Here is a 12,791-nt window from a genome sequence, read left to right as displayed (position 1 = left end):
AAAAAATCCTCTCACAAGCCATTTGGTCTTGTCGCAAAAATAGTTTATTAACAATGTTCACTTGCGAGGAAACATTTGCTGTTAACAGAGCTGTGTACGCCAGCGAGCTCGTCTAAATCTGTATTCTGTCATTCCAAATACTCTCAGAAGAGAAGAGAAGAAACAGAGTGACATGACACTGAGCAGAAGTTAGCGCATGCACAATGCACTCTGGGAATGCGGCTCGTCCGGCTACATGACCGCCGTTATCCCATAAATACGTTTTCACAGCGACGAGATTTATGCGCACTGAAGTTTTCTTTTTGTATCGTTCTTGTAGCGTCTGTGTGCTTGTTGTGCATGATTGTGCAGTGGCTGCAGCCAACAATGCATCTTTGTTGTACATCCATTTGCCTATCCTGCGACAGAATCGGAACAACCGGGCTCCATGCAAATGCAAACACGCGTTAAAGTATATCAATGAGCGACAGAGTCAAGTGGGGGGGAAGGGGAATGCAGTCCGAGTCTGCCTGAGGAAGGTTATTGGCCGGGCCTCGAATGCATCCTCGAGCAGAGTGACGATGTCTTCAGGGAACCGTCGGATGGTCTGATTTGTTCCCAGAATGTATATTTTTATTTATAACGCGACAGCACCGCACCTCTCTACACCTCATTTCAGCCAGCATCGAATAACTGATTCTGAATGTTTTTATGACTTGGGTATTCACCAATTTTGCCACCAGTAGTCATGTTGTCATGACCTTGCTGTGCGGTCATTCAGTTTGAGTGTTTGCAGAGAGAGTTACAGTTTTCAACATAATAGTACAGTGGTGGACGAGTTAAGAATAAGTGTTAAAACATGACACATTGCCAGGATAGTTAAGTGTTTTTTGACCGTTTTGGAGTTTCCACCGCACAAGGATGAAGACGTGGTTGTCGTTTTGCAAGCCATGCACAACTTGACAACCACAAAAGAGAGTTCAGGACACAACAGTACTCACAAAAAGCGATCTTCAGCTTTGGGGTGAACTTTCAAAATGAACCTAAAAGGCACTCTAACCTTTCCAGGTGAAGTTATAGATAGATTTGCCCATCTCAAAACTTTTGAATGCCCATGTGCAACTGTTCAAAGCTTCTGTACTTTTTGCAAAACTCTGTTTCAGCAAAAGCTAAACTAAGCTGACAGTCTTGGTTTTATTCCAGCTCATCTTCACATACAGGCGGAGACATGTTTGAATTGCGCAGGGATCGCACTCGCGCTTCCAAAGTTTCTCTCTACGCAATCAACTTCTTGGGCATCATCTTAGCACATTAAGGAGATATTAACGGATTACTGGTATCCAGCAACAACAAACAAAAACGATTCAGTCGACTCGTCTTTCAGTTTCAAGACTAGCTTCTCCTCCAGATCTCAATCTCCAGATCTCAATCTCCAACACGGCAAATTAATACCGACCACTCATCCCGAAATTTCACCCCAAAGCCGAAATATCCCTAATGTCTTCTGAGTGGTGTACGCTGCAGATGAAATGTTTGCATCTGAGCCGCATGGACGGAAACTCGAGCTCATCTGGTCTATCAGGTCTGGTAGAGAATGTCAATGGCACACCAGAACACAGAAGGCACCAGCAGGGGAAAAACAAACTCCTCAGCGTCACTCACTCAACTCCCGTCCAATACGCAAAGAATGACGACCCGACGACGCTAACAAGACTCGAGTTCCAGGCTAACCAGTCGAGCGCAGATACCAGCGGCGGGTGGGGATGCCAGTTAGCGGAATCCATCATGCCTGCCTCTGGCTTCAGGGGAGTTTTTGCTTGGTCTGTCAGTCATACATACTGGCTCGTGATGTTTTGACCGCTTTCCACTGCGCCAATTGTCGACGCGAGCTAGTAAGCACATCTCGAGTAACGTGGCGAGCACTGCTGTGTTGCGCGTTAGTCACATTACAGAAGCGTCGAGGCAATTTAGCCTTGACGCGCGCGAGACAAGCGCATGAACAGCAGCCATTCGTTGCTCTCAACGAAAGTCTCGGCGTAATTCGCAACACAATGATAAGTAACCAGGGATGTAGAAAACATACAAAAAGGCACTAGCTGTTAACGCACACGCTGATTTAGCAGAGGAAACGCTTTGGACGGGACCTTCCTCAGAGAGACGCGATATTAGAGAGGAAGGACGCTGCCCGCCCTCGCTCGGCAATATGGCATACTAACGTGCGCTTCTAATCGCTGCTGGGTTACAAAATAGAAAAGAAAACATGCTTTTTGTTTTAAAGACAAAGGAAAGCAAATCAAAGATTTTTTTTATCAAACATCAATTTCTAATATAGACAAAGTTCGTTTCCTGTATGTTTTTGCGTATAATTCGCCTGCCTGACTCCTACTATGAAATGCAGGATACAGTACAAAGATGTCATGGGGGGGAAAAGGTCAGTCCTTTTTGTGTTTTTCCTCTCTCGCTCCTCCCATTTCTTGATTTTCACAGTCGTCTGGACGGACGGCTCACAACAGCGTGCAGGCACTTCTCTTCTTGCGCTTGCGCACCTGCAGCGCCGCCCTGGTGGCCATCTCGAACACCTCCCGCACGCCGTCCTTGGTCTTGGCAGAGCACTCCAGGTAACCAAAGGCGTTGATTCTGTTGGCCATCTCGCGGCCTTCCTCAGGCTTGACCGGCTCCTGTGTGTTAGACAGGATGTGGTAAGCGTATGCAGTGAATGGATGATAAACGGGATCCTCGGTTTTCAACTTTCCAGGAACATGACATGAAATCACAAGTGTGTGTAAAGTGTAAGCGTGCATATAATCGGATTTTGAGGCGTGAAAAGGTGCCTGCCTACACCTAATGGCGACATTCTCCAGGCCTCTGACCGTGTGTACCTGTTTCATTTTGGCCAGCTCTCTCCGCGTGTGCTCGTCGTTCCTCAAGTCCTTCTTGTTCCCCACCAGAATGATGGGAACATTGGGACAGAAGTGCTTCACCTCAGGCGTCCACTTCTCAGGAATGTTTTCTGTCCCCAGCGAGAGAGAGAGCGAGAGGATATGAGATAAAATACTCAAGGGGGGATGACTATAAAAAGGAGGACAGGCAGTGCAGTCACTTCTCATGATGGATTGCTCTGCAGGCGGCTCAAGGCAAGGGCGTTTTTAGCTGCGTTAATCCCACTTGCTATCGGGCTTCTTACGGCCTCACATAATCACAAGTAGTCAAACATTTTTTTTTTGTGACTCATGGGGGAACTACCAGTTAATCCAAACCTACCTAAACTGTCAGGGCTATCAATGGAAAAGCACATCAGGATGACGTCAGTGTCGGGGTAGGACAGAGGCCTCAACCTGTCGTAGTCCTCTTGGCCAGCGGTATCCCACAATGCCAACTCCACCTGCATAAAAAGAAGCAAGAAACATGAAAAGGTTGTTAAAACGTTAAGAGAGCCTTCATTATTAGTCAGAGAAGTAACGAATCACTAGTGCAGAAGAAGACAAACAATCGTGAGTGCTTTAGTTCTGTTGAGCGTTGTCTCATCTCCTGCCAGGGGTAGTAACGTATGGATCATTGGGTCTGTTAGAAATTTTTCCAAAATGCCTTAAAGGAGCAGAAAGGGCATTATTATGTAAGTCAGATGGACCTTTAGGTCACACCCCGGCAAAATTCAGAACGGCTCGCTCAGACCCACTTTTTGAAATAGGCAGCTCATAAAACATTTACTTAGCTGTTTAATTACAACCTTGAGGGGTGGGCAGTGTATGCACCCTATTTAAAGTCAATTTTCTGTAAAATGTTGCTAAGGTCAAAGTGTAGATGTGAGATATTCCTGGGGTATGAAATTTGGAGGAAGTTGCTTCCCTTCACCTTCACTCAGACCTAATCAGCTTCTTATGCGTGTTGTCACTGCTGTGGAAATTTACACAGGCATTTGGCCTCATCCCTGGGAGCCGCTGATTAATTCGATTAGGGAAAGTGGGAGATTAGCAACCACCAAACCGAATACCTTCTGTGCGTGCACACGTGCAAACAGGAGCCACTTCTTCCTCTGCCGCAATCATTCAGTCTTCTTTTAGCTGACTTTGTGGATTCAAGCTTAACAGACTATGACAAACCAAAGAAAATTCACTTTAAACTCAAATGCAAACGCGATGCCTTCCAGAGAGCGCAGGCATCAGTCCCAAAATAGAGGTCTGCAGAGGCAGAGGGTGGGAGGTGGCAGCACGACGTATGAGCAAGCGTAGCGACCTGGCTCCCACGGGCTTTTGGGAGCAAAAAAAAACAGTCAGAACCAGTAACGGCTAATTTTAGAGAAACCCCAATCCGCTTGAAGGTGAGAGATTTCAGTGAAAGCACAAATCCATTTTAGCTGGTTGTATAACAGTTCTAATTCTAAGGGGACGGGTGGGGTATAAATCCTCTAATATCCCAGCGATCCCCCACTGGACCAAAGTCCACTGCGGATCCGTAAATTTTGAGTTTCCTTTAATCCAAGTGCCAAAATGACAGGAAATGAGAGACTTTTATCACAGAGGAGGAGGAAAGTCCTGAGGGATGGAGCAGGAATTTGCGAGGACGATTGTCGTCGTTCCGCGTCTGAACAGGAAGCTGCGAGGTACAGTCATTTCCTGTTGTGCTGCTAAGTGGTGATCCTGTGTGCAGGGACCAAATCCCTCGGACAGAACAAGACATCTACGGCTCACACTCAAGACGACACTCAGGACTTTGATGAGAAAATAAAAAAATATAAAGAGAGAGTGTCAACTTCTGCTGTAATTCTTGATCCCTTGGAGTAAGACCGTTTTAAAATGTGGAGAATAAAAGCATATAATAGTTCTCCTTGAAGGAAAAAAAAAAATATGATCTGGTTATTAACCTATTTTAACTCATGCAATGATGTGCGGGATAGCATTAAACGCATGCCCCACAGAAGAAATGCAATTGAAGCGAGTTAGGTTTAGGAAACAAAATGGATCCCAGGTCAATTCTATAAGGTAATTTGTTTGTTCTCACAAATTCATGCCTGTTGTGTTCTTTATCGTTCATTTGTAATCAGTATTCGTGGCAATACAGTATCTTAGGGTCCAATTTCTAATTGAAGTTAAATAGTTTTCACATTTTTAGCATGAATGGTGTATCCTGTGCCCCAAGTACAGTATTCATGATTTAAAAAAAATTGTTTTGCTTTCTTCAACCGTGCGTAATTTTTTATTTCAAGCACCACAAACCTGTTTGCCATCCACTTCGATATCAGCGATGTAGTTCTCAAACACCGTCGGCACGTAGACTTCGGGAAACTGGTCTTTACTAAAAACGATGAGAAGGCAGGTTTTCCCGCAAGCGCCATCACCGACAATCACCAGCTTCTTCCGAATGGCCGCCATATCTGCCAGGACACAAAGAGGGGCGTGAGGGTTACACAATGATGTTCAACTTGGCCATCGAGGGCCAAAATTAATTGCCCAATTCCGATTTAATGCTTATACCCGATTTTTTAAATCTCATATGGCTTATAGGCTGATGGAACACATGAAACAACCCGCAGATGCCCAAATTGCATGTAAATAAAACCACCGGGCAATGACAACACAGGAATTAACAATAATACAGAATATAAAAATACACGTTAAACATTACAAAGTGTTTAGTTAGCCACTTTCCACCCGATTGGTTTCACTGAGGGTAAACTCCACGTTACTCCACTGGTCGCCAACGGCAATTGTTTTTCTTATTTACTGACGGACACCCCTCTTATGTAGCATATTCAAACCATAAAAAAAATGTATTTATTTATTGTGTACCTCTCCTTTCGCTGTAGGTCAAACGTGGAGAGTCTGTCACCAAAATGCACAAGTGCTGTCAAAGAACGGGACGATAATTGCCAAGAGCCACTCAAACATCCACTCTCCATTTTTTGGCCTTTTCTTCTCTTTGTATTATTACAAATAATATAGATGAGTGGCCAGGGCGATCGTCTTCTTCCTTGACAATCGTGCCGGGTTTGTGGTTTCGTCCAAAATGATATAATCATATATATGTGGTGCCTCAAAATGTGGCGTTTCCCTATAAAAACACCAGAGGTTGCAATTTTTCCGTGAGCAAAGGTCAATTGCCCAGGGCGGGTGTGAGTCGCCGACTACATTTTTCACAATTGTCTAATTCAGTCGTGTTCAGTCGCCTCACTTGCTGTGCGACTGGCTTGAAATACTCAAAGATGTAAAAGCAAGAATGTATTTTATTTATTTTTTATTTTTTTTCCAATGGCCTTCTTTGAGATCTGGGAGGTGGTCTTGACATGTGCCTCGTCATTGTAGACCTCGACTTCAATAAAACCAGACGGGAATGCTTCAAGTGGAAAAAGGAGGAGGAGGAGGGTAAAGATAAGACACGAGGCGTAGGAACAAGCTCTGATTTGAATTCCCCATCTTTGCTTATCTCCATTTGAGAGGTTTTCAACTTTTCACGTGTTTGGTTTGTTACCAAGCGGGACTCTGCCGTGTCAAGTGAGTGGGACACTTTAAGATGGAGACGGCTGGATCGAGTGCCATGAGAGACCCACGCACACAAAAAGAAAAACAATCCACTTCCGGTTCTGTGAAGCCAGGGGGTAGCAGAGCTTTTGTGGAAGCCATTCCACTTGGCCTGCACATGCGCGCATGCATGCATGCATGATTAATCACACATATGTAAGCACAGACTGTTTTGCAAAAAAAACAAAAACACAAGTAGCCCTTAAAGTTAAGAGGCTTTCACAGGAAGTTCACCTAGTGGTGGAAACAACAAAAGTGAGTCGTTTGTGGTTTCTTCCAGGTTTGTCTGTGTTAACAAATGAACAAAATATCATAGCACACTGTTCTTAGTTGAGTTCTATGACAAGATCAGTTTACAAAACAAATGAATTTGCCACTTTCTTCCAGTTAATAGTAATATTGATTGAACCGTGTTCTATAAAATCAAATCGGGTTTGACGTGATTCTGATTCTTCAGCGTGTAAAAGACTCCTAAAACATTCTGATCACTTTGGACACTGTACTAATGCCTGAAAATGAAAAGCTAATTAATCTCAGCTCTCTCGTTACACTTCTGATGCACCAATTTACTGCAAATACAGTGAGTTGTTGATCATGCCCATGTGCCCAAAGTGTCTGGTGAGTGTACTTGTTAATTGAGCTCATTGAAAGGAAAACCCAACACAGCAAACAGCTCTAACAAAACAAACTTTTCCGGTCTGACGACCTCGCTATACATGTGAATACCTTGTGTTGAATGAATTACTGAGATGGTAAACAAAGTGGTAAATGGTGTGTATCACACATGAATTGGCAATGGATACAATCATGAAGCGGGCATTGTGAAAGGCACGAAAAGAATGGCAGTTTAGCACGGATTCACCGAGACACACCGAGGCAGCGGTGCAACTATTCCAGCAATGTGGCGGGTTAGCGGACGCGCCGCCTTTCTTTCTTTCTTTCTTTCCCTAAGGAGGCTTAGGGGCCGACGGCCGTTATGCAACACGTTGACCGCCGTTGGCGCAAAGCAGACCCCTGACCCGCAAGGTAGGGTCGTCTCGCACGTTTACTGAGCTCCAACAAGCACGCATAAATGTGTTATGGGAAGTCACAATTGGATGTGGCCGCTTGACAGAGGTTGACAATTAATGTCTGCACCATTATTCGACAGCAGGGACGTCCAAACCTTTTCCACAGATGGCCGGACACAGAAAAACTGAGTTATCCTTGTGTTTCTGAAACATGTTGAAACCAAAAGAATATCCGGATGCACAGATATGGTTTTCTTCCTCTAAAGTATTGTCAGCCGCTGGAACACAATGCAGATTTTGAACATTATCTTCCTTGAACGTTTGTCTGAACTTGACTCCTTGGATTCAGAAAATGAGTAGCATGACGAGACAAGAGTCATGTTTTGAAATCAAGTATGCATAAGAGAGCAAAAGAGTGAGGACTGGGATTGTTTTGTTATTAGAGTCACAGAGAGAAAGTGGTGAGGTTATGGACACATCTGAAAATCGTAATGTGGCAGCTGAGACTGAGGGGAGACAAAGTGCAGTGACAGAGGATGACAAAAACCATTTTTTTTGCAGATATTGTATAGCATACATTTGTATGTTTTTGTGTGGTTAGCCCATGGGCTATGCTACAGCAATGACCTCAACATTGAGTTGTTTTATTTTTAATCGGAACTTATTACTTTAAGAGCTCTGGGATGTTCATGCAGCAACCTTTTTGAGGACTTTTCCACACTGCCGATTTGAAATAATGTCCCACAAATGAATGCAAAATTTTTTTTATTCAATTCATTGATTAATTGAAAAAAATTGACAGATTAATCGATTATTAAAATAATCAGTTGTAGCCCTATATTACCTATTATTTAATGCTCATCTTTTAAATAAAAGTAGTGTGGTACATTACTTTTTTTTAATATATTTTTTTCTTTTTTACTAGTACTGCAAAGTACAAATATTTGTTGTTTTTACATGTTTTTGTTTCTGAAATAATTGTGTGATAATGTATATTCAAAGATAGATACATTTAAAGAAAACAAGCAGTCTACATCAGCGTAAAAGCAGCGTGTTAGTGTATCTTAATTTCAAAAATAAGATACAGTGTACCTTTTTTAAACAAAAACAATTGTATGTGTGCTATCTTGTGACACTAAACATTCAAAATTAGCAATTTTAAATGAGTTTTGTTTTTAAAAAAATTACATTTGTTTTTGTAATAGAATGCGATTCCTACCCAAAAACATTTTTATTCAATCAAGTTTGATATCAAACAAACATTTTAACTTCCGTGACTAGTGTCGTCCATTGAGTCATTTGTGATGTTTGACGAGAAGGAGCACTGAGTGAAGATGCAAACTGCTACGTTAGCTTCTCACGCTAGCCGCAAGCTGTCATATTTTTCTTCAGGTTTTGACTGGAAGATATTATTCCAAGTATAATTGATTGCAATCGGAAACTCTCTTTAAACAAACAGTTTCATTAAAAAAAATGTAAAAAAACATTTTGCGTTGTTGTCACTTTCATGTATCTGATTCAAAATGAACATACAATAACGCTCAAAACGATACAAAAAAGTATGCCAGCAATGGCTGTCTGATAAGTGGAGGCGGGATCAGCCGGGGAAGCCAGCTGTCCCCACCAACTTGAAGCGGCACAAGAAAACGTCTTATCGCTCTAAATCTGACGGGAAACTCAGATCACGTGCAGGATCAGACACCCTCCAAAAGTAATCTCGTAACAGAGTGCAATAGACAATATGGATGTGAACGTACAGAACTGAGCTTATACTTCCCATTTCCCCAATTAGAAAATGCTGTGTTCAAGCATCAAACCGATGCCTCGATGCGATTAGGGTAGTAGAGCTAGCAGCAAATGTTAGAGTGGAACTTTGGGGGTAAAGTCTTCTCAAGCACTCTTAAGACCGCTCGTTGAGGATTTTCAGCCGATCAGAGAAGAGACGGCGTGACCAAAGCGTGTGTCAATCATATTCTTGTGCACGCACAAAGCAGCCTCACGCTTAGTTTTCTTGGGCGGATTATTGCGCTCCGGTTAGCAAAACCAGTTAAAAAGAAGGAATTGGACAAGGGTAAACATGTGATGATGGTGTCCCATACGGAAGGCTGCATCGCTGCGCTTGAAAAACACACCTCCAATGTCACCGTTCTCACCAGGTCATTAGGTAAGTTTATCACCTCATATTTTTATTGATTGTACATTCCAACAAAAACTCCCTGCACTGGTTGCCAGCCAACTGCAGGCCTGAACGCTTGCTCCTCGAGAATTCCCCAAATTGCAACAATTGAACCAGGATATACTAAGACATATGGGCAACACTTAATTGGAAAAGTTGGGAGTTTAAACCAAATTGTGTAAGCGGAACTTGGTGGCGAAGTTTGATAATTAAAAAACGAAACAGTATAAAGTATTAACTCCCACGAAACGTACAAATAGTTTGGCCATTTTGGTTTGACGCTGACATTTTTCCAGAGAATTTGGCCTTTATCATTATTCCTCCTCTGGAATTCTCCGGATGGCCACCACAAACAAATATACTAAACAGGTTGTGCATAGCTCAACTGTGGAAGTTTTGAAACTTGGCAGCAAAGTTTGATAATTCACCGTGAAACACGAAAAAGCCGCCAGTGCACCCGGTTAACACAACATCGCATGCCCATCATGACAGGCCACACGAGAATCCATCGAGAACCTGTGCTAGTGAAACGCACATTTTTGCAGTGAAGTTGCCCTCTTTCTGGGGATTTTGGCCACTTCCACAGGTTGTACCTGAACAAAGCCCCTCCTGGGAGTCACTGTGTACAGTAAAGTGTTTTATTGCACGGATGTGCTTTTCTGAAGCTTTTAACGAGTTCAATAAATAACTTACTCAGGTGTCGGAAAACACCAACTAGAATGGGAAATGTTTAAGATCTGTGACATAATCCTGTGATCCCCTCATTGCCATGGGAATGTGGACGATACCATGGGGACATTCCTGGAGGGGGGGGGGGGTAAACGTTTCCTTGTGGGAGAAAACGCATTTTCTATGACCTTTTAAATTTTTCAACGTATGGTCAAATCCTCCAAAGAAGGTTACCGTTAAACACATACAATAGGCTCGCATAAGTTTTGTTCAGTTTGGAGAAGCTACATGGCCTGTCCCCTCCCAAAAAAAAAAAAAAAAAAAAAAAAAAAGTGAAGGCTCAATTAATGAGCAACTTTAGCTTTTTTTTTTCTCCCAGGAATAGACGACTCATTAGATTTACCTTAAAAAGGTCGTCGCGGCGAATAAAGTGCACAAAGCGACGGCTGGTGTGTAATATATCCGCTCTTCACACTTTAAAGCTATCAACTTTCTTCCCTTTTACGACAAAAGTCAACAATTGGTTAAGACGACACTACGGAGGTCAGTTTGTCCAAGAGGGGAAAAGGGCGAATGTTTGGAGCGGGGGCCACCACCCTAAATGAGTCACAACTACCGTGTCACGCGAAAGGAGTATTTGAATAAAAGTAAAAGCTTTGGGGGGGGGGTTTCACGAAAAGAAATGTCAACTACCTTCTCCGCAGTCACTCGAGTCCTTTTCCTAGATATTAGTTCCCGTTTGTGCTTGTTTCCCAGTGACTGGCTCTTCGTCTTCTTCTTCACCGCAGTGCTCGCCGAACGCTACACCGCGAGGCGATCAAGCACCACCCACTAGACTGCTTATGTTAGCCAACTGCTTCCGCCTAGGTTTCCGAAATACAATATTCCACCGACACAAAAATGTGGTCCATTCCATATTAAAGTCGACTGAATGACTTATATAATATTTAAAAATAAGTGTTTATAAATGTTATATAACCACTTAGGGACAAGTTATCTGAACTGCAATAATATGGTTCCGAAATTGACCTTTGTTTCGAAGGCAAACTATTGTAGTTTCCGGTAAATGTCGTGACTTTGATGGAAGGGCTGCTGCTGCTGCTGCAAGGCGGCAGGAGTCATTCGCGTGCCTCCCCACTGGTCGAGGATGACATCATCTGCAAAGTGGAAAAGGGCTACTCGTGCAACAGGAGGTGCTGGCTGGCTGCTGGTGCCACTGGGCGTGGAGCTCTCAAAATTGGAACTATCTACTTCCCCGTGGACCAGCAATTACGATGATGCCGTTATTGTTGTTATATTATTCGAGTTCCTTTAGTTGTCAGCATGGGGCAATGATGATGCATATTTTATTACGTTTTGAAAATATATTAGTCACTAGCGCATTCCTTACATTTTTGAGCCAAAACACATATTTAAAAATATTGTCACAAATAATAACTGTCCATGTCTCAATTTACTCACAAATGTCTTTCCTGTGAAATCTAGGCCTCTTTGGTTGAACACGAAGCTATTATTTTGTTGCGAATACACAAGATAATTTGACCTTCTGCCGTCGGGTGGAAGAGCTTTTAATAGTTCTGCCTGTCACTCCAGTAGATGAACAAAGATTCATTATTTGCATTAAATAATTTTGGAACCAACATCTGCCTCACAGTTCTGGGGACCGAGGTTCAAATCCCGGCCCCGCCTGTGTGCGGTTTGCATGTTCTCCCCGTGACTGGCTGGGTTTTCTCCGGGCACTCCGGTTTCCTCCCACATCTCAAAAATATGCATGGTAGGTTGATTGAAGACCTAGGTGTGAACGTGACTGCGAATGGTTGTTTTGTCTATATGTGCCCTGCGATTGGCTGGCGACCTGTTCAGGGTGTACCTTGCCTCTCACCCAGTCAGCACGCCCGCGATCCCAGTGAAGATAAGCGGTACGTAAAATGGATGTTATGCTAAGGCAGCTAGATAAGAAATTTACATCTCGCCTTGTATTCAGGACGTATATCTTGTAAAAAACTGTTGGAATGTTAACATACTAGCACTTGGTATGCTAGCATACAGCAAGATAGAAACCAGAGAAACAAAAGCGCCAAAACAAATTCACAAAAGGATTTTACGTCTTACGCTGTGTAAACTGGCATAGGCTACCAACTGTTAGCCAAGATGCTAACAGTTGATGTGCTAACAGATACAAAGATAGCAAACCTGTGGAGCCAAAGTGCGAAGACAGATTGCTGAAAATGTTACATTTTGTCCTGTTTTCGTGTAATATTTAGCACTATAGTAGGAATTCTAGCACGCTAACAGTTGCAATGCTAGTTTAGCAAAGTGACTAGCGAACGTGCGCAGGCATAATAATAATGATAACGAGCATGCCCTTTCGTTTAGTACTATTTCAAATGACAATTGATAAAATGCTAACAGTTGCTATGCAAAATAGCAACCAGAGTAACA

At 43.0% G+C, this 12,791-nt stretch overlaps 1 protein-coding gene across 1 annotated transcript; it reads right to left on the bottom strand.

Annotated features, from left to right (window-relative positions):
* Nucleotides 1–21: 21 nt before the first annotated feature.
* On the bottom strand, nt 22–11,200 carry LOC133484190 (rho-related GTP-binding protein RhoA-D). The gene is made up of 5 exons (XM_061786420.1): nt 11,043–11,200; nt 5,193–5,350; nt 3,241–3,361; nt 2,859–2,989; nt 22–2,657 (listed from the first exon to the last, which is right to left on the bottom strand). The coding sequence occupies exons 2-5, from the start codon at nt 5,346–5,348 to the stop codon at nt 2,484–2,486; spliced, it is 582 nt and encodes a 193-aa protein (XP_061642404.1). The 5' UTR covers nt 5,349–5,350; nt 11,043–11,200; the 3' UTR covers nt 22–2,483.
* Nucleotides 11,201–12,791: the final 1,591 nt, after the last annotated feature.

Source organism: Phyllopteryx taeniolatus, chromosome 9, assembly GCF_024500385.1.
Source record: "Phyllopteryx taeniolatus isolate TA_2022b chromosome 9, UOR_Ptae_1.2, whole genome shotgun sequence".
Taxonomy (NCBI): domain Eukaryota; kingdom Metazoa; phylum Chordata; class Actinopteri; order Syngnathiformes; family Syngnathidae; genus Phyllopteryx; species Phyllopteryx taeniolatus.
Note: the sequence above shows the minus strand (reverse complement) of the source record. Positions and strands in the feature narration are given on the sequence as shown.